We start from the raw sequence: 22,184 nt of genomic DNA on the forward strand, positions 1-22,184 counted from the left end.
CATAGGCTACTTTTTTACTGGAAAAAAGGGTTGTAAGGGGGTGAAAATGCGTAAATTTGTTCAAATTAAGTTAGTTCCAACAATTCATAATAGATGGCCCCGTGCGTCTTCTACATCGCGCTGACGCTTGCTCAAAAGTCTTTCTATAAGACATGGTATCATCTTACATTTAAGTTTCGATTTTTTTCGATTGTTATATCTATTCTACGGTATTAAATAACTCAGTACTTTATCTGTGCAGTGACGTAACCTTAAATCTATCAATGATAAATAGTTTATGGGTAAAGTTGTGTAATTGGAGGGCTAAATAAGCTTTAAAATTTGGCATAAAATATAAAGTTTAATATAAAAAAATGAAATACTTATTGTGTGCACACTGCACAGCTGTATTGATTTAAGGGGTACCAAGGTTTGAAAGAGCTAACTTGAACGCGCTAATCTCAGGAACTACTGGTCCGATTTGAAAAATTCTTTCAGTGTTAGATAGCCCATTTATTGAGGAAGTCTATAGGCTATATTTTATCACGCTAAGACTAATAGAAGAATGCGGAAAAAACGGAGGAAATAATTTGAAAGGCTTATCTCGCGAACTACTGCGGCAATTTTTATGTTATTTGGCACAGATAAGAAGTAGCCCACGTGAAGGATCATAGGCTATCGATTTTAATCAGTTTTTTAGTGGCTATATATTTTATACCTACCCGTGCGACGCCGGGGCGGGTCGCTAGTTTTAATTAACTTGTTAATAACACGAGTGTGTTTATTATGACAAAAGCCCCGCCACCCGTGTACAGACACCAGCACTAAATTTTAATTATTATTTTTAATAGTTTATAACATAAATTATAATAATTAGTTTTTAATATAAATTAAAAACTATTGAGAACAATTAAATTTTTGTAAATTTTTTAATGAAATAAGGGGGCAAACGAGCAAACGGGTCACCTGATGGAAAGAAACTTCCGTCGCCCATGGACACTCGCAGCATCAGAAGAGCTGCAGGTGCGTTGCTGGCCTTTTAAGAGCGAATAGGGTAATAGGGGAGCCGCAGGGCCGTCTCTAGCCCATGTGGCGCCCGTGTGCAAACATTACCCTAGCGCCCCCTAAGAAGCGCGCGCGCGGTCAAAATGAAATGGGTACAAAGTAAAAGTACAGTTTGTCCGGCCGTTTGAGGGCGAGGACTCTAAGCGGTGGCTTCCTTCGTTCCACCAGACGAACTATAACAGCACATCAAGTTAGTATAGGTACTGTCAAATTTCTCTTATATAAATAGATAACAAACTCTATTGTTATTTGTTTGTGGATTGAAGTTTTTTTCGGTTTTGACCATGATGTCTTGACTGACCCTAACAAGCTTAACCCCAAAACATAAATTTTATATCGCTTAAGTACTTCAATTTTACTTAAAATTTCATGTTATATACTTATTAAACATCACATCATCACAACATCGGTATTAATTCGATTTCATTTGATTTGAAGAGCTCTAACTTCTCTACATCCGAAGAGCCAGCATGGCACAGTTTGTTTTCTAAATTAGAACACTGTGCTTTTCACATTTAAGGTTCATTTCACGTTGAAAAATAAAGATTATAATATTTATATTGCAAAAGCCGAGCCGCTAATGGCGCGCCTTGCTTTGCTGTAATTCTACAAATATAAGAAGAGCTTCGGATATTACACAAAAATTATGCTACAAATACCCATTCTGTTTAGGACTTGCAGATTCTGTGAAGAGGAGGATGAAACACCTATTCACCTTCTCCTCGACTGCCCTGCTCTACTACAGAGCAGGAATAGGCACCTTGGTCGCCACGAATACTCGTCCACAGAGGAAATTCGTGGCACCAACCCCAACCATATCGTTCAATTTATGAGCAGTATTGGGTTGGGGATGATACTCTAGTGCGAAGGAGTCACAATAGATCCTCATGGGTCGCAGTGACGTCAGGGCTACAGAGACCTGCCTTCTTTAAAAAAAAATTACCCAAAAATGTTTTCAAACTGGAGTTCTTTTTACGTTGGTCAATAAAGCGTGGGCCGTGGCGGCCGGCCAGCGCGGGCGGGCGCCAAGTGCGAGCGGTGCTCGGTGCCCCTAGGACCGCGGCGCCCGTGTGCACCGCACACGTTGCACCTATGGGAAAGACGCCCCTGAGGGGGGGGATTGGGCCTCCGGTAAACTCACTCACTCGGCGAAACACAGCGCAAGCGCTGTTTCATGCCGGTTTTCTGTGAGAACGTGGTATTTCTCCGGTCGAGCCGGCCCATTCGTGCCGAAGCATGGCTCTCCCACGTTTTTTTTTTAGTTTAGTAAATAACATTATTATTATACTCTTGAATTATCCTCCTGAATTATCATGCTGCATGATGAAAAATGAGCGTTCATCATGCAGCATGTAATTCACGTAAATGAATGGTCATGCTGAATTACCGTGTACGGGGTACTTTATATAACATGGTATCCTAAAGTGTCACGTTTCCGAGATATTTAGAAGTAAATGTCACCATATGAGTCCAAAGGACACTTTTATCGTGCTCGGAAATTTTGAAAAAAAATCAAGATGGCCTATGTCACAAAGGTTCGTACCCCTTTTGTTTGTTTGCATTGAATATGCTATAGTATAGTATAAAAGTATTAAATATATTTCCGTTGTCTGGTACCTATAACACAAGTCCTTCAGGTACTTAGCACGGAGCCAGACTGACGTGGTGTGAAGCGTCCATAGATATTATATTATAATTTACAGACTGTAAAGTATAGATAAAGCTCGCTTATGTATGTATCTTTTTTCTAATCTCCTGAAATATTATGTATGTAAAATGTATACTGGATAAACTATATCTGCCTCGTGTTCCGACTCCGTGCGCTATCGTTTCCGCTGACACTACAAGATATACACATAATTACATACAGTCATACATTTACATACAAATTATGGTTTATTTCTTTTCGATAACTATATGGAAACCGTTCTTATTTTGTTGCTACTGATAGACATGTCTGTCATATTTTATCTGTGGTCAATTAAAAACATGCGATTTCCCAAATATCCCATGGGACCATTTATAAAGTACGTCTCACGATTTTTATGATGTGTCAAACTTCAACGAAATCCGCGATGACGAACGAAAAGCGATTCACGACGAATCACAACCCACTATAGTAATTATTACTAATTAGTTAATTACACGCGTGTGGATTCAGTCGTAAAGTATCTCCTGTATACCAAATTTCATCTAGTTTACAGCTAACAGACAGAAAGAAACTCGCATAATGTAATAATAATAACACTAAGTCACTAACATTTCGATGATTTTGCTGTTTTTTAACCGACTTCCAAAAAGGAGGAGGTTATATGTTCGGCTGTGGATATTTTTTTTTATTTGTGTATGTTCAACGATTACTCCGCCGTTTGTGAACCGATTTTCGAAATTTTTGTTTTGTTGTATTAGGTTTCACTCCAATTTGGTACCATGTTCACAAAAGTGGTGACCTGATGATGGAATCCATGAGTAATCGAGGGAACTCCTCTAAATTTATATGGAAACATATGGTGATTTTGGTTTTATAAGAAGCATCCTAAGCATATGCTACCAAAACGCAAGATTTTGCACCGAGATATATTATGGTTCCGAAGATACAAAGAGAACTCCGGATTCCTTATAAATACAAGTTTGGGGGTTTAGGCGCTGTTTTAAGAACTGAAAGCATATGCTACTATGCAAATTACATTCATCATCATCATTACCACGTCAGGGTCACCAATGTCACCAAAATTGAACATAACAAATTCAGCCTTAACTCCAGAGCGTAAGGCACACATTTGGTGTGTATTTCATCATCAGGTGTGTATTTTTTCGAAACCGGTCGTGTATTAAACAATTTTGTAATAAATATCTTAAAAATAAAGAGGAATAAGTGCAAGGAAAGTGTATTAGTAATCATTTAATTGAGAGATACAAGTAACATTAATTATTTAATTAATGTTACTTGTATTATCGAAGCAGCTTACTTCTCAGAAGTAATGTCAAATGTGTGCCTTACGCTTTTATTTTAGTTAATAATTATGATATTTTTTAACTCTAATAGTTAATCTCGTAATTGCATCGTGACAGCCCTACGTAATAAGTTGATAACCACCCCTAGCTCATATCTCCACATAATTAGCAATTCGCTAAATTGTAATAACCGTGTCAATACCGTACTTACTTAGTTTTGATGGCGAATGTAATGTACCTTCATTTTAATGAAGCCCAAAATTACCCAAGTATTATGAATTGTTGAAAGTAAAGAATTTTATCAGTATTTTCTTCAACAAATCCTATAAAATATTATTAGTAGATGGTAGTGATTCTACAAAAAAGTTTTAGCAGCAAAAAAGCCAACATCACGCGGTATTCCCAGGCGGTCACCCATCCAAGTACTAACCGCGCCCGACGTTGCTTAACTTCGGTGATCGGACGAGAACCGGTGTATTCAACGTGGTATGGACGTTGGCGATTTACTGAGCGCAAACGACTCTACAGCTGATGTCGATGTTATACATAGAGCAACATAAAATATAACAACAAAAAGCCAACATCACGCGGTATTCCCAGGCGGTCACCCATCCAAGTACTAACCGCGCCCGACGTTGCTTAACTTCGGTGATCGGACGAGAACCGGTGTATTCAACGTGGTATGGACGTTGGCGATTCACTGCGCGCAAACGACTCTACAGCTGATGTCGATGTTATACATAGAGCAACATAAAATATAACAACAAAAAGCCAACATCACGCGGTATTCCCAGGCGGTCACCCATCCAAGTACTAACCGCGCCCGACGTTGCTTAACTTCGGTGATCGGACGAGAACCGGTGTATTCAACGTGGTATGGACGTTGGCGATTTACTGAGCGCAAACGACTCTACAGCTGATGTCGATGTTATACATAGAGCAACATAAAATATAACAACAAAAAGCCAACATCACGCGGTATTCCCAGGCGGTCACCCATCCAAGTACTAACCGCGCCCGACGTTGCTTAACTTCGGTGATCGGACGAGAACCGGTGTATTCAACGTGGTATGGAAGTTTTGGCGATTCACTGCGCGCAAACGACTCTACAGCTGATGTCGATGTTATACATAGAGCAACATAAAATATAACAACAAAAAGCCAACATCACGCGGTATTCCCAGGCGGTCACCCATCCAAGTACTAACCGCGCCCGACGTTGCTTAACTTCGGTGATCGGACGAGAACCGGTGTATTCAACGTGGTATGGACGTTGGCGATTCACTGCGCGCAAACGACTCTACAGCTGATGTCGATGTTATACATAGAGCAACATAAAATATAACAACAAAAAGCCAACATCACGCGGTATTCCCAGGCGGTCACCCATCCAAGTACTAACCGCGCCCGACGTTGCTTAACTTCGGTGATCGGACGAGAACCGGTGTATTCAACGTGGTATGGACGTTGGCGATTCACTGCGCGCAAACGACTCTACAGCTGATGTCGATGTTATACATAGAGCAACATAAAATATAACAACAAAAAGCCAACATCACGCGGTATTCCCAGGCGGTCACCCATCCAAGTACTAACCGCGCCCGACGTTGCTTAACTTCGGTGATCGGACGAGAACCGGTGTATTCAACGTGGTATGGACGTTGGCGATTCACTGCGCGCAAACGACTCTACAGCTGATGTCGATGTTGTACATAGAGCAACATAAAATATAACAACAAAAAGCCAACATCACGCGGTATTCCCAGGCGGTCACCCATCCAAGTACTAACCGCGCCCGACGTTGCTTAACTTCGGTGATCGGACGAGAACCGGTGTATTCAACGTGGTATGGACGTTGGCGATATACTGAGCGCAAACGACTCTACAGCTGATGTCGATGTTATACATAGAGCAACATAAAATATAACAACAAAAAGCCAACATCACGCGGTATTCCCAGGCGGTCACCCATCCAAGTACTAACCGCGCCCGACGTTGCTTAACTTCGGTGATCGGACGAGAACCGGTGTATTCAACGTGGTATGGACGTTGGCGATTTACTGAGCGCAAACGACTCTACAGCTGATGTCGATGTTATACATAGAGCAACATAAAATATAACAACAAAAAGCCAACATCACGCGGTATTCCCAGGCGGTCACCCATCCAAGTACTAACCGCGCTCGACGTTGCTTAACTTCGGTGATCGGACGAGAACCGGTGTATTCAACGTGGTATGGACGTTGGCGATTCACTGCGCGCAAACGACTCTACAGCTGATGTCGATGTTATACATAGAGCAACATAAAATATAACAACAAAAAGCCAATATCACGCGGTATTCCCAGGCGGTCACCCATCCAAGTACTAACCGCGCCCGACGTTGCTTAACTTCGGTGATCGGACGAGAACCGGTGTATTCAACGTGGTATGGACGTTGGCGATTTACTGAGCGCAAACGACTCTACAGCTGATGTCGATGTTATACATAGAGCAACAAAAAATATAACAACAAAAAGCCAACATCACACGGTATTCCCAGGCGGTCACCCATCCAAGTACTAACCGCGCCCGACGTTGCTTAACTTCGGTGATCGGACGAGAACCGGTGTATTTTATATCAGAGCTTTTGTTCTATTATCTATACTAATATTATAAATGCGAAAGTATCTCTGTCTGTCTGTCTCGCTTTCACGCCAAAACTACTGAACCGATTGTTATGAAATTTTGTACACAGATAGTCTAGAGCCTGAGAAAGGACATATGCTACTTTTTAACTGGAAAAAAGGTTGTAAATTTGCGTAAATTTGTTCAAATTAAGTTAGTTCCAAAAACTCATAACAGATGGCGCCAAGAGTCACCTAGATCGCGCTATCGCTTGCTCATAATATGTATTTCTATAAGAGGTGGTATCATGTTGAATCGGCTTTAACCGCCTAGCAATAATTAATCATAAAGTTAATACCTACGTCCTACAGGTATATTACTTTATGTAATAAATACTAAATAGTTTATGGGTAAAGCTAAAGTTGTGTAATGCAGCTAAGTTGTGTAAAGATAAATAAGCTTTAAAGTTTGGTACTTACTTATAAAAAAGTTTAATTAAAAATATATATATTATGTGCACACTGCATGGCTGTTTTGGGTATTTTGATTTAAGGGGTAGCTTTTGACACTAATTTTGTTGACACCGCGCGCTATAAACTGAAGACCACGCGGACGAAGTCGCGGGCAACGGCTAGTGTAGTTTATATACGTTTTAGGATAAGTACGTTTATTATAATATGGGAACTAATTTTCTGAGCAGTTATTTAATTTTACTAGAGATCGCCCAATGGTCGAAATTCGACCTTACTTGCAACGACATTAGGACTGCTACCTATATTTTGTAAAAAATATTGACTTATATTGACAGTTTTTTTCAATTCTTGTCTCTGGGACTCAGCTGATCTCAGACTGGCCGTTTAAGCATTATCTAATAGTATCTAAAATTAAATAAAAAAAAACAATAATCCATTTTCAATTTGTCAACTTGTTGTCAACAGACTTCAATCATAAATAAAAGAGTATAATTCGCATGTATAGGCTTGTCACTGAAAAATCTGTCATTTTTCCTAGTAGTAGTGTCGTAGTGTGTGTAACGTTTTATTTGTTAAAAAATATATGATAAAAGCATAATTTCAAAATAATATTAGCTCGATGCACTCCTTCTCCATATATAACTGTGCGAAATTTCATGCACCTACGTTTCCCCATTTTTCTTAAAAAGGGTTACAAAGTTTTTCTCTCACGTATTAATATATAGATGGCGGTTTATTATTTATTGCGACTGTAAAACATGGACAGTAATAAAAAAATAATTGAGCAGTCCAATAACTGAATGAGAGATAAAAATGATGGAATGAGCGGTTCGATAACGACTTAACAGAAGGCCTACTTAACCACGGATACCGTAGCGGGGGGACCCCCCGAAAGGGGGGTTCGGGGCAGCCCCCCGCCAAAACAAAAACAAACACAATCCAGAAAGTCCAAGAGTAGGTTAGGTTAGGTTAGAACTTAGACCACAACACAGAGGGAGCCGAGCGAGCGCAGCGAGCGTGCTGCGGCAGCAGCCGGCGACCGTCTTACTTACGCTTTATAACGGTACGGAACCCTCCATGGGCGAGTTCGACTCGCACTTGGACGATTTTATTATATTTTACCACCTCATTGTTTAAAAAGCTGCTTAGAATAAGATTTCTTACTGTTAAATTCCGATTCGTAACTGCCCACTGCACGTAACCGCTCATTCATTAATTTTTACCGCTCATTGAATTATTTTACTATTTAATAATGTTTTCAATGATCCATTTAATTATTTTTTACAACTCATATTTGTTTACTTTACTGTTTAATTTTAACTGCTAAACTAGTTATTAGACGTGCCATTTATAATTTTTAACTTACCAAACCTGCAATTTACAACTGACCCTTTAAATAAGTGTCTTATAATATTAATATTTAATACAATAAATAAGTACATCTTCTTATCTTCATAAATTATTTAAAATTCTCGTGTCACAATGGTAGTTACCTTACTCCTCCGAAACGGTTTTACTGATTATACTCCTATTAATCCTTCGATCGTGGATTCTTGGAAATCTATTGTTATTCTATTGTGTCTCGCTCACCGGTGAGCTTGTAATAAGATACGTAGAATAATATACAGGTGTATTAATTATTCTACGTATAGTACGCGATAGTTTACTAGGTAACTAAAAAGAGTGAAATTATTATTTTTAACAAAAAATTAAAACCGACTTCCAAGGTAAAAACAATAATAACATCCTTAGGAACTAAACAGTATTAAATAATTTTTCCTATCTAATAGTGCCTTTGTCCGTATTCGGCTAAAACTCAACTCGGTATTTCTGTACTCAATCTTCATCATTTTGAAGTCGGTGCCAGTTACAAAAGTTTTAAATATTCTGGCAGACTGAAGATTCAGCTATATCTGGTACCGACTTCAAAATGATGAAGATTGAGTACAGAAATACCTAGTTGAGTTTTAGCCGAATACGGAAAAAGGCACTATTAGATAGGAAAAATTATTTAATACTTTTTAGTTCATAAGGATGTTATTATTGTTTTTACCTTGGAAGTCGGTTTTAATTTTTTGTTAAAAATAATAATTAATAAACCTTATAACCATTAATCTGTATCATATATCTGTGACATTCGAATACGATTACTTCGAAGTTTGAACCCTATCATCAAGTCCAAACTCCAATTATCTTTAATACGTTATATTGCTTGATCTATGTATCTACTGCCATAATTTTTTAGATTGGAATAATCATTTCAAAAACAACTTTGGGAAATCCCTAAATATGGAGAAACCCAATTACATTTTGCGTTTGTTATTTCTGTAAAGATAGGGCTACTAAAAGTATAGATGTTTATATTTGGATGGTTTATCAATCACGGAAATAGCAAACAAAAAATCCTAAACTAAGTCGCTGGCTCTAGTGTTAAGTATTACGCAAATATTTTAAATTGGATGTAGTGAGTACTTCCTAATTTTATAGTGCCTTACGTAACAGTATTGCAAATATCATATAAAAAAACTTAATGTAACATCAAGTTAAAATAAAAACCAGTCAAGAGACGAGTATAATAATTAAATCACTCATAGGAACTCAAGTTGTAATGAGGTTTTTTGCCGCTAAGGGGCCACCTGACTCACATGAAGGGCCGCTTGGTAGAGAACCGTCATCAAAAATTGTCAATAAGAATTTTCCAGCCCCTAAAAGGGACTAATGCCCGTTTTCACCAACCGCCCTTAACGCTAAGTATTATCTAGCGGTTTTTTAGGGTCATGTATTTCTTAACACAAACATGTTTTCGAAAACCCTTATCTTTTTCCAATGTTCTTAGGCCCTAAGGACGTAGGTGACACATGATAAACAATAATTAATTTTTGAAAGATAGACATACACTTAATGGCCGCTACACTTAGCGTTAGGAGATGGTTGGTAAAAACGGGCATTATTCTCCTATGCCGCACCGGTGGTTATGTCCCCTGCCCTTAGGAATATTCCACCCACGTGTGAGCTGATCAAAAATCTTTTCAAAAAAAAGTGAAAACTTCAAACAAAGCTGGCTCAAAACACGATATTTATACTTACAGACTTTGCATAATTGCAATAAAATTATTTTTATGTGTGCGTGATAAACACACAAAAAATATTCAGTGTATATCGTAGTCTTGAAGACTGTCGTGTCTCAAGTGAGTAAAAGCCCATAAAGTAACTATGAACAGATTGTAAAACTTACAGTTTCTCCTCTAGGCCGCTGTCCGGCATCCTAGAGCGCGCGCTCTCGCTGTCCATGTCCTTGACCTGAAATGAGAAACGGCGGGAAATTATTTTTTTTTTTAGAAAAAAGACATAACGGCGCAAACAATAACTTTTTGACCTGCAAGAAACATGAACAAAGAAACATGTTTAATTTTTAAACACGATGGTATTTTGCACGTCATACCGCTTAACAATTTTAAGATTCACTTAAAAATATTCCGCAATCATAATAATCGTAGGAAAATTTTATCACGGATGGCAAATTATAATGCAACAATAAAAATTTACTTTCAAATTGAATACATCTTTGAAATAATATTCATAGAACTTTGACAAGGTGTGTAAATTACTAAACATACATGCTTTATGAATTATGATCTTTGGGTATACCTTCGATGAAACGCCCAGTTAAAGACCTATATAACATAATATATCAGCGGTTTTCAAACTTTTTTGGTGGCGGACCCCTTTTAAGAAGTGATATTTTTGACGGATCCCCCCAAAAAAAGAATATCTTTGAATGAATTATCTCCATGGTAGACGTGTCTGATGACATTACTTAAAACAATTTGTGTATCACTCGCGGGGTAACTTCAAAGCCTTTGCCCGTACAAGAATGACTGACAAATATAATTTTATGAATGTTAAAAGGTTAAAATCAATGCAGATCTGGCACCTTTTTTACCACTATCACCGTTTCCGAAGAACCCATGATCTTAAACATTAGCGACATTACCACTGAACCATATGGGCTTATGATACAATCATGAGATCAGAGGACATTGTGCGAAAACAATGATCAGATAATACAAACAAAACATTTGTGATAACTGTTAGATCATCATCATGATCGACATAATTCATCATTCCTTTCATCGACCACTTGTATATACATTATACAGTAAGTAATCGAATCAAAATCAATTAAATATTAATTTAATCCCCGACGAAGTGTCTGCCTGTGGACTGATTTTTATTATCTTTTTCTTTTATTTAAAAGTTGACAAGAGCTCATTCACTGTAGACTCTTTTTTTAGGGTTCCGTACCCAAAGAGTAAAAACGGAACCCTATTACTAAGACTTCGATGTCTGTCCGTCTGTCCGTCTGTCTGTCACCAAGCTGTAACTCAAGAACCGCTATAGCTAATTTACACTTCTGAAATTTTCACAGATTGTGTATATCTGTTGCCGATATAACAACAAATACAAAAAACAAAATAAATTTAATATTTAAGGGGGGCTCCCATACAACAAACGCGATTTTTTTGCTATTATTTGCTCTTAATCAATAACGGCAACACACAGGCAATTGAAATATTCACAAAATACTTAATTGTATTTGTACTTTAATAATTAATAATACAATTTAAATAAAGTAAATATTAACGTGGGCTCCCATACAAAAAATACAATTTTTAGCCTATCTTTGTTCTATAGTGGTACGGAAACCTCGTGTGCGAGTTAACTCGAACTTGGCCAATTTTTTCAATTACTTATTTTTAACTATTCTTATTATTAAGATATAATAGAGGGTTCTATGGTATTTACGCTCAGAAAAAATCTTATGTATGGGTGATTTATAATTTATCTACTTATACATATTGTAGTGTGCGGCTCACCTCCCTGCTATACTCGTATAAGTTATTGTAATTAGTTATTAAGTTAGTCATTAAACAACATTCAAGAAGACAACTCTCTTTTAATCGGTCTCCACTCTCCCCTAAGCCACACATTGCATGGCGACCCTGCCAATGCTGCCTTGCGGCAGCGCTGTGCAGATGGTACAGAGTAAATAAAATTGGAGTGTCTGTTTGTAATATTGAAAGAACCGTTTTTTACTACATGCATATGAAATATGAATCTATATACGATACATACACCAAAACAGCATTTTTTACAATTTTTTTCTGTATGTCTGTCTGTCTGTTTGTTCCGGCTAATCTCTGAAACGGCTGGAGCTATTTTGCCGGGACTTTTTTGGTAGATAGCTGATGTAGTAAGGTGTAACTTAGGCTACTTTTTAACCGACTTCCAAAAAGGAGGAGGTTATATTTTTACTTTTTTCATATTTGTTAGCGGACTATCCAATATCCATCTTTGTTATTATACTATGTTGACGCGGACGAAGTCGCGGGCAACAGCTAGTTATATATAATATAATTTACCTCTAAAATATAATTGTAGGAAGAATTTTCTGTCGAATGTTACGTTACAAGACTTACAACCCATCCGTATAGTTTTGAAATGTTCAAACGGTGATAATCTCAGTCTATAGATCTAAAGTTGTTGTTTTTTCGTCTATTTCTAATACATTTTCTATAGCAGTTAACAAATAGTGAACAAATGATTGCAACACTGAGTGCAACGAGAACAGAGCAATGAAAAGTTTCCTAAGCGGGCCATAATTAAATTAGATTGTTAAGAATCTAAGATATAGACGTAATATATTGATTACTGTAAATAAAATATATAAAGTTCATAATCGTGTGAGACACTGTGAGACGGTGTCGTCACTAAACTAAAAATACGAGACTAACGCTACTTTTTAGTGACACTTTGTCAGACGTACATAATGCGAACACTTATAGTTCTAAGTTCTTATCCTAATATAATTATTATTACAAATTCGAAAGTGTATTTCTATTACCTCTTTACGCCGAAACCGTTGAACCGATTTTTGTTGAAACTTGTTAACACGGAGGCAGTTCATTCAAAGACTTCTTTTTTTCGAGGTCACTCAAAAATGTCTCTTTTAAAAAGGTTACCGCCACCAAAAAAGTTTGAGAACCGCTGCAATAAAATGTCGTATCGTTGTTTTAATGTTATGGTTACTGCACACATCATCGCACGTAATAGGCATAATAACATCGTGGGATGATTTCACCGAGCTGAACCCTTTCTTGCTGGACTTTCTCTTTCGTAGCATATTGTCCTATGAATTGCCTTCTCATGATTACTGGATATAATGTCACGATGCCTTTTATGCAAATCACTGACCGTTTGACCAGACATGCAATAGAAATTGAAAATGTTACAAAGAAATGTTGACTTAGATACCTATGACGAAGACAAAAATCTATGTCCAAACTTCCATACTTACTAATATTTTAAATGCGAAACACTGTCTGTTACTTTTTCACGTCCAAACCGCTGAACCGATTTTGCTGAAATTTGGTATGGAGATACTTTGTGTTCTCGGTAAGGACATAGGATACCTTTTATCCCGGAATAATGTACGGTTTCTGCTCGATAAATTTGTGGGCAACGGGTTTGTGGGCATCATCTAGTTACTAACGTCAGTTTCTGACCAGTAATTTCTCTTTTTAATAACTTTGTAGATTCGATAACTTTTTTATAAGCGGAGTAGGTAGTAGTTTTTTAACGTCTTTTGATAAAGAAAATGACCATCAAACTAGACATTACGCAGACGAGTTCGTTGTATTCATAATTAAGTTTTCATAATTTAAGGTTGCACCAACTTACTTTAACTGTAACTTTAACTATAACTTTAACTACAATGCAAAATGTCAAATCTTTGTCATAACCATAGAGTTCGACAAGGCTTTAAATGAACGTGGCGAAAAAAGGAACTAACGCTGTCATCATACAAAAACGCGATTTTTGACAGTTCTCCTTTACCAGCAGCGCCCCCGCCCACGTTCATTTAAAGCCTTGTCGGACCAGCTGTCATCTGTCAAATGTTGTGGTCAAAGTTAAGGTTAAAGTTAAAGTTAGCTTTATCTATAACCATAACTTTGACCATAACTAACTATAACCACGCCTCTGGTGCAACCCACCCTAAGTATAGTTTTCCTCTAACCGATGAAAGTCGATAAGACCGACCTTGCAGTAACGTTAGATAATACTAATTACAAATCTCGGTAGTCGGTACTCGGTACTAAGGCGGCGTCCCCATCAGACACGGCGCGGCGCCGTCACCGTGTTACGGCACGACGCCGCGCAAATATCGACGCCGTACCGTATCACGGTGACGGCGTCGTGCCGTGTCTGATGGGGACGCAGCCTAACTGCCGCACTCAAAGAGATTAATGAAGATTAAACTTCAAATTAATGAACAGTTCGACAGATAAAATATGGGGATTCTGCCAAAATCTTCATTGAATTAAACAGTTGAAAGAACTTATATTGGTCTGAGTGCGGCAGTAACGAAATGAAATGAAATGAAAATGAAATGAAATGAAAAATATTTATTTCTAAGTATGTTAACAAAGTTAACACTTATAGAATGTCGACGTGTCTACATGAGGCCTACCACCGGTTCGGAAACTACCCCGCCGAGAAGAACCGGCGTAAGAAACTCGCACGGGGCCACCTTTTACCAAAAAGGTGGAAAATAACAATGCTGCTTGCATTCGATAAATGCTTACTGTTTTGTATATACATGCTGTTTTGCTCGATAGTTTTACTCCAAACCGAGTAATAATTACTGTCTGGACCGCAAAACTGACAGCTCGAAGGCTCGCAACGAGCCGCTCGAAGGCTCGCATCGAGCCGGCTCGATGGAATTAAATATAATATCGATTTAGAATAAAACTATCGAGCAATGCTGAATGTGTGGACGAAAGCCCGAGCCGCGGGTTTTGCTCGACGTTATTGGCTCTTAAATTTTCCTTAACACATCGTAAGCGTTAACCCACTTTAGGCTTATAACTTCGCTGTCTAAATTAGCGAATGCAATGTACCTACTGAGGTTTATACGGAACCCTCGATGTGTGAGTTCTACTCGCAGTGTAAAAAAATGATTATAATAACCAATTTGCCGTGCGAGTTTCTTACGCCGGTTTTTAACTCAGGCTACTTGTACTATCTATTCTGTGCTCCGGATTTGCTTCCGAACCGGTGGTAGTCGGCGTAGACTTTCCAGAAAGATTTACTAATCTATTCGGAAAAAATATAATAAAATCTTATGGATACTTATATGTTTTTTTTATTTAATTATTTTATTTCTAACTTTGCTGTCGGAGCTATCGATAGCAATTTGTGTAAGTTCCTCATTTCGCGGCCCATTTCAGACGTTTGCTAAGAAGCTAATCTTTGTTCTAATGATGTAGAAACAGTTGCTTATGATTTTGTCCAGTGGATCGTGAATGACCTCCCATTTGCTTACGTAACATCGTTTCTATTTTCTCTCCCTCTGTTTCTGGTATCTCTTTCACTCCGCTACTCTTATGGTAAAAATGGTCTGGTACCATAGTAGTGTAACTGCTATGGTACCAGACCATTTTTAGACCAATCAGAATAAAAAGTCAATGTAGACCACGGTTTGTTTTAGGTTCTTCTCATAATTGAAGTGGTTCAGCTGCGTTCAATGATCAGTTACCAATTTATCAATAGCTATAATTATCTCTTACAACTACTTTTTGCTTCACCCTTCTGCTCGTTTCGCTTCACCCTTTCTTAAGGGTGAAGCCAAACGAGCGTAATTTGTGAGTTGCGAGTCACAGAATTTCGGCTGGCAGAAATTCTGCTGCATTCAGTTTCATACAAAAGTGCTGTTTGATTCATTCGTTATTTTGTAAGTCATGATTTGTATGAAAAGATATTTACGCGACCGAAATTCTGCGACTTACGACTCACAAAATAACGCTCGTTTGGCTTCACCCTTATAGAATCGCCGATCAAAATGTATAGAATTGACATAACATGAGTCGAATGTGAACTTTATTTTATCGAACGCTTATGTCAATTTCATACATTTTGATCAGCGATTCTATAATGAAGCGATAAAGAAAACGGACTGGTGAAAACGGCGTTTCGGCAAGCAACCACAGACGGCTTTGAAGTGGCCTTGGCGTATTGTCGATCAGGCTAAGCTGCAACGCACGGTACAAATCGACCACTCAACGGTGACATCCACGGCAACAGTGACTCAACCAAAGCCAAGTTCAACTGTTTTGCTTCATATTTTGCGACATGCCGTGGTCCAGTGGCTTAGAGCATCGGAGGTCGTGGGTTCGATGTTGTTTCCATGTTCGGTTAGGGTAGTGTATTTTGATTGACATGAAAAATGATTCATGCGTCGGTTGGGCATGTAAAATGATGGTCCAGTGGTTTAGAGCGCCGCTTCTGACCAGAGGGTTCGATTTCGGCGTTGGAATATCGCTATTTTGAAGTTCGGTTAGGTTGTTGGCCGATCAATAAACAAGATGATCCATGCGTCACATAGGTATATATTGGCGTTCCTGAGTCACTCGCCTGCCGTATGGGTCATCCGTCCCAATGAATTCAGTATAGGACTATTTTCCTTCGCGAGTGCTTCTGTGTACTGCGCATATCCTTGGACACTAAAATCACTCCTATTCTGGTTTCAATCAAACCGGCCACCGTAACCGAAACCGGCTTGGCACTCATCAGTAATAATTGCTGTCACAACAATTATTTTTTGTTTGCAAGTTTCACCACTTTCGCTTTAGCCCTTACTGCGGTTTGATATGTAACGATATCTACAGGTGCTTATATAAGTGGCTCCTTTGAAGCGTGTACGAGTGTTACGTTTATTACGGACAGTAGTGATGTTACAGCTATTTTTAACGGAGTAGCCAATATACTTTCGCACTACAATGAAAGATTGAAACGAAAATGTATCTCAAAATTAAACTAACTTTTAACTTTTTTTCTAATTTTTAAGTAAGTATCTCTAATTTTTGTAACGGGTAGTGGCCCGCTACAAAAATTTAGAGGTAAGAGTAATAAATTTTTTATTATTTTACACATTTTCACCACTGCAACTACTCTCTTATTTCTAATTTCCATGGCAAATAGAGATTATTGACAGTGAAGTTGTAAGACAGTCTGGGGATGTTCATTAGTTTAAAATAATTATAACAATTAATTCCTACTTAAAGGCTGTTAATTTTTACAAAATACTTTTTTTTTATTAAATAAGGGGGCAAACGAGCAAACGGGTCACCTGATGGTAAGCAACTACCGTCGCCCATGGACACTCGCAACATCAGAAGAGCTGCAGGTGCGTTGCCGGCCTTTTAAGAGGGAATACGCTCTTTTCTTGAAGGTTTGCAGATCGTATCGGTCCGGAAATACTGCTGGTGACAGTTCATTCCAGAGTTTTACAGTGCGCGGCAGAAAGTTACGCGAAAAACGCACTGTGGAAGACTGCCACTCATCAAGGTGATGAGGATGGTATGTTTTTCGCGTGGGACGATAGCGAAAAGTTGCAGGTGGTATGATTCCGAACAATTCCTCAGAGCACTCCCCGTGATACAACCGATAGAGGATGCAGAGTGAAGCTACATCTCGGCGTAATTCCAGGGGGTCCAAGCTGTTTGAAACACTATGGCAGTCAACAATTCGAGCAGCCCTTCGTTGGATACGATCCAGAGGGAGCAGTTGGTATTTTACCAACTTACCTACAAATCATTGCATTTCGCGTACTACAGTACGACCGCGACCTCAATTTTTTCAATTCAAAGCCAGTCGGAAATCATCGTTTTTCTGACATCTTCATTGTCATACAACGCAGATTGCACCGTCCATTAGTAACAGTGGCTGTAAGCACTGCGAACTATCAAAATATTTTATCCCGGAAAAATGTACGGTTGCAGGCATCACCTAGGTTATAGATACAACGTTAGGTGTGGAACAAAGCTGATCAGCTTCAATGTTTTAAGAGAAAAAAACATCAATGTTTTAAGAGATTCTAAAATAAACTAAGGGTCTTATCACACGAGCGGTTTGCAAGCGGAGCTGTTGCAGAATCCATGTTTTTTCTTGCGATAAAATAGTCTATGGTCCTTTTTCATGGTCAAATTGCATCAAAGCCAAATTGAATTTAAAATTAAAATCAGCTTTGAAGTTCAAGCGTGATGTTTTGACTAAAGGATATAGGAATATCTTTATGTATTAAGAAATTAAGTATATTGTTACATTACAAGATGAAGCCCCGCAACTCCGCTGCGCAAGTTGATCGCGCTAGAACCGTATCTTTCCGGGATAAAAAGTATCCTATGTTCGTTCCCGAGACTCAAAGTATCTCCATACCAAACAGCAAAGTCGGTTCAGTGGTTTAGGCGTGAAGACTTAACAGACAGACATACACACTTCCTCATTGATAATATAAGTATGGATATTTATGCGTGTACAATCCAGAGGAAGGACAGGCCCCCCACAGTGCGAAATAGTTGAAGTTCCTCAGTTCCACGACTCGAAGATGCTCACTGAATAATGGATACATCTAATTGCATCTTGCACGCACCGGCATGCGATGCAATTATACCTTTATGTCACATTAGTTGATATAGATTGTAGGATTATATCCTACTAGTTTACCCGGCAAACATTGTTTTGCAATATAGAGTGTAAAAAAATTGCGATAAGTAATACTTTAGAGTGTGCATGTGTTCCTTCGATCGTGGATTCTTGTAAATCTATTGTTATTCTATTGTGTCTCGCTCACCGGTGAGCTTATGGGACTTGATGGGTTAAAGTAATATAGTGTTCACTGTTCATTGTGAAAGTAGCAGCGCTTAAAGAGCATGCCCCAAACAACGTCATAATAGCCCATGCAAATTAAAAAAAATTTTGCTCTTTCAGCTCTTTTCTTTAACAGTAAACTCTATAAAAGGGACACATACACATCCTAAAGTATTATCACTTGGTGTTGTTACATCCTGTATAGCCTTCCTCGATAAATGAACTGTCTAATACTTGGTACTACTAATATATATTCTGTGCTAATACTTAAAGGATTTTCCAAATCGGACCAGTAGTTCCTGAAATTAACGCGTTCAAAATTCAAACAAACAAACAAACTCTTTAGCTTTATAATATTAGTATAGAATTAGAGATATAATATTAGGGTATAGCGTTTGCCAATAAAAAGGCCAGTTAATAGATAAAACTGCTGCCGAAAAACCTTTGAGACCTAAATTCTAAGATAATCTTAATTTTTATAAACTATGGACGTAAGTAATTTATGTTATTTGCCATGGATGTGCACATACCGACACATATAATATAATAATTTATATTAATCTTCCATTGGAATATTCTCACGTAAAAGCTTAAAGCTCGTGTCCTCGCGTCTCGGGTACACTCCTATTATGTCGCAATTACAATATCTATTTGTTACTCAAGCTTTAGCTGCTATAAAGGAGAATAATATTATAGACATCATACCTTTGTTTGATGAAGATCTTGCCAACATCTATTTTCATGGTTGGGTATTTTCAAGACTCGCTAAATCCTATTACACTGACAGAGCAGTTAGGTAGATTTAGAGAGTTAGGTAGATTAGGGTGCCTGAATATCTGAAAGTCTGAATGTCCCTGTGTAACACCGGCTTTATCCTGGCCTAATTGACATAGTAGCAAATTGTCAAAGGAAGGGGCAAGAAGTTTCCTAAAATCAGTAAAGTTTCTGTTCTTCCGTTTCTACTGTAGCCATGCTAAGACTGCGGGCGATTTTTTAAGAAAATTAAAAGTATCCTATGTCCTTTCCCGGGACTAAAAGTATCTCCATTCTCCATACCTTTATGCAAAATCGGTTTAGCGGTTTGGGTGTGAAGAGGTTACAGACAGACACACTTTCGCATTAATATTATAACTATAGATGTTTTTTTGCTTATAGATATATCTATTAACAAGTCTGATCAGAGATTCGGACAATAAACTATGGTTGCTCACTGAGTACCGTAACGGCACTTAACACAATGAGTAATGACCTACAGGCTACTGTGGTAAGTTATACGTATAAGCATTGAAGATTATTTCGTCCATTGCTTTGTAGTTTGACATTCTACTGACAAGTCCTATTTAGCCTTTATTGCAACTACATAAGCATCACTTTACAAACTACCAACTTATGTGATTGTGACCGGAACTGGAGTATTTTTTGTGTGCTAATTATGTCATTGATCTATAGGCGATCAGTATTCAGTGTGGACTATTGTTGAACTAACGGCGACCCCATATTAGGCTGTGTACTGTTATAAGGAGTTCAATATATCTACAGTTTTGAGATTGAGATTAAGACCTAGCTGGTTCTAGCCATTAGCAGTGCCGAATTTAGATTTTTATGAGTGTATAGGCCACTTTATTTCCGCCGCCCCATGTACGAAATCTGCCGCACCTATGGCCCTTTAGCCAAGACGTTTTGTTTATCGCTTCTTTATAGAATCGCCGATCAAAATATTGTGTGGAATTGACGTAAGCGTGATATTATGAAGTTGACGTTCGACTCGTCTAATAGCTATGTCCACACTATGCGCTTTCGTCTTCAATTTTCGTCATGGCAACGCCAACATTGTCATTTTTGTTTTTTAAATACGGTAAGAGGGCATGCGTCGCGGGCATGCCTCACGTTCGCTGTTGACTGCGCTATAACGCATGCCCTTGACGAACAGAAAAAGGCACAGTGTGGACAAAGCTAATGTCAATTTCATACATATTTTGATAGGCGATTCTATAAGGAAGCCGGAAGCGATAAAGAAAACGTCGTGGCTAGAGGCTCTGGGACGCTGCCACCCCTAGGTCGCGGCCTACACGGCCTAGACGGTCTATGGTTGGCCGTTAAACAGTACTATGGAGTAATCAAACAGGTAACAAGAAACGGTTTAAGGCAATAAAGTTTACCGCTAGCTCAGTCGTTAAAAATTAGCCTTCATTATTGAAGTGAAAACATCTTTAGCGGTTTTATACTTATTTGGATGGGTTAAAATATTCAACACGCATCAGGACATGACGTGATCTGATCGAAAATACTTAAAACGGAAGGAGAGTGGACGCGGTAGGGAAAATAAAGTGTTTGCCTGCCCTCTGTTTCTTATTCGCTCATGCCGGCGCTCCCGGAGTGCAACCAATTGTTTTTATGAGACTAGGAGGTAAACGAGTTAACGGATTACCTGATATACGGATTACCGGACATAATAATTGTCGACAAATGACAATAGACACCAGCAACTATAAATAAAGAAATGCGTTGCTTGACCTTACATTTCTACGGAGCCCTTCGTTCACAAGTTTGACAGTTTTTTTAACCAGTCTATACTCTATATATTATGTACAGTTTGTCCAATTCCTTTTCTTTGAGTATGACATGTTGTACACATTAAAAAGTGGCGATGCATGACTTGCTTACAAACTGCAGACAGTATATTATAATGCCCTGTTTCTAATGTTTTTTGAGAGGAGTTTCTGTTTACTAGTTGCTTTTGATGGGCTTAGGTAGGTACGTCAAAAAGTTAACCAATCAACTCCATAATGGAAATAAATAAAATAAACTACTGTCAAAATATCTCAGAAGCCGGGCACAATACGTATGGTGGGTTGCACCAGAGGCGTTGTTATCGTCAAATATGGCGTCCATTATTTAACAATTCATTTGACATTTTGTTATAGTTATTAAAGTTAAAGTAAGTTGGTGCAACCCACCCTTAGATATAAATAGACAATTGACAAAATAAATAGCGAGAGATAAAATGTTTTGAGTTAATAACTCGTACTTGGACAATTAAAACATTAATTGCTTGAATTGAATTATCTATAATTTGTAACCTACACCTTGAACTATTAAAATTGCATTTATTTTAAAAAACGACTCTTCTAATCCTTTTAAAATATGCATGTTGGTAACCTGAGAATTTTGTATTGTACAGGTAAATTGAGAAGAAATTAACCATTGCAAAACGTCATTACTGGTTATTGTGAAAATCGCACTATGCATTTATACTCGGGAAAACACAGATTATGGTTTATTAGTTTTATAATTTTTACCTGCTACCGGCTACTTTATACTGTTTCTGAAAATTTTCCTAACAAAATGATACAACCATACTCATCATCATATTATTATTATCATAATATCATATTA

General features: G+C 38.1%; 1 protein-coding gene and 11 non-coding genes across 12 annotated transcripts in view; all 12 read right to left on the reverse strand.

The window, feature by feature from the left end:
• Positions 1 to 22,184, reverse strand: part of LOC121728679 (neprilysin-4-like) — a 66,165-nt gene that overhangs the window by 41,932 nt on the left and 2,049 nt on the right. Inside the window, exon 2 of the mRNA XM_042116906.1 lies at positions 10,315 to 10,379. Within this exon, the coding sequence (XP_041972840.1) occupies positions 10,315 to 10,379 (65 nt within the window). The remainder of the gene's footprint in view (positions 1 to 10,314; positions 10,380 to 22,184) is intronic.
• Positions 4,381 to 4,499, reverse strand: LOC121729185. Its single transcript, XR_006035927.1, has one exon. It is a non-coding gene; the product is annotated as a 5S ribosomal RNA (ribosomal RNA).
• Positions 4,575 to 4,693, reverse strand: LOC121729193. Its single transcript, XR_006035934.1, has one exon. It is a non-coding gene; the product is annotated as a 5S ribosomal RNA (ribosomal RNA).
• LOC121729194 lies at positions 4,769 to 4,887 on the reverse strand. Its single transcript, XR_006035935.1, has one exon. It is a non-coding gene; the product is annotated as a 5S ribosomal RNA (ribosomal RNA).
• LOC121729191 lies at positions 4,963 to 5,081 on the reverse strand. The gene has a single exon (XR_006035933.1). It is a non-coding gene; the product is annotated as a 5S ribosomal RNA (ribosomal RNA).
• On the reverse strand, positions 5,159 to 5,277 carry LOC121729195. Its single transcript, XR_006035936.1, has one exon. It is a non-coding gene; the product is annotated as a 5S ribosomal RNA (ribosomal RNA).
• Positions 5,353 to 5,471, reverse strand: LOC121729196. Its single transcript, XR_006035937.1, has one exon. It is a non-coding gene; the product is annotated as a 5S ribosomal RNA (ribosomal RNA).
• Positions 5,547 to 5,665, reverse strand: LOC121729186. The gene has a single exon (XR_006035928.1). It is a non-coding gene; the product is annotated as a 5S ribosomal RNA (ribosomal RNA).
• LOC121729187 lies at positions 5,741 to 5,859 on the reverse strand. The gene has a single exon (XR_006035929.1). It is a non-coding gene; the product is annotated as a 5S ribosomal RNA (ribosomal RNA).
• LOC121729188 lies at positions 5,935 to 6,053 on the reverse strand. The gene has a single exon (XR_006035930.1). It is a non-coding gene; the product is annotated as a 5S ribosomal RNA (ribosomal RNA).
• On the reverse strand, positions 6,129 to 6,247 carry LOC121729190. The gene has a single exon (XR_006035932.1). It is a non-coding gene; the product is annotated as a 5S ribosomal RNA (ribosomal RNA).
• On the reverse strand, positions 6,323 to 6,441 carry LOC121729189. The gene has a single exon (XR_006035931.1). It is a non-coding gene; the product is annotated as a 5S ribosomal RNA (ribosomal RNA).

The sequence above is a fragment of the Aricia agestis genome, chromosome 7, assembly GCF_905147365.1.
Source record: "Aricia agestis chromosome 7, ilAriAges1.1, whole genome shotgun sequence".
NCBI classification, from domain to species: domain Eukaryota; kingdom Metazoa; phylum Arthropoda; class Insecta; order Lepidoptera; family Lycaenidae; genus Aricia; species Aricia agestis.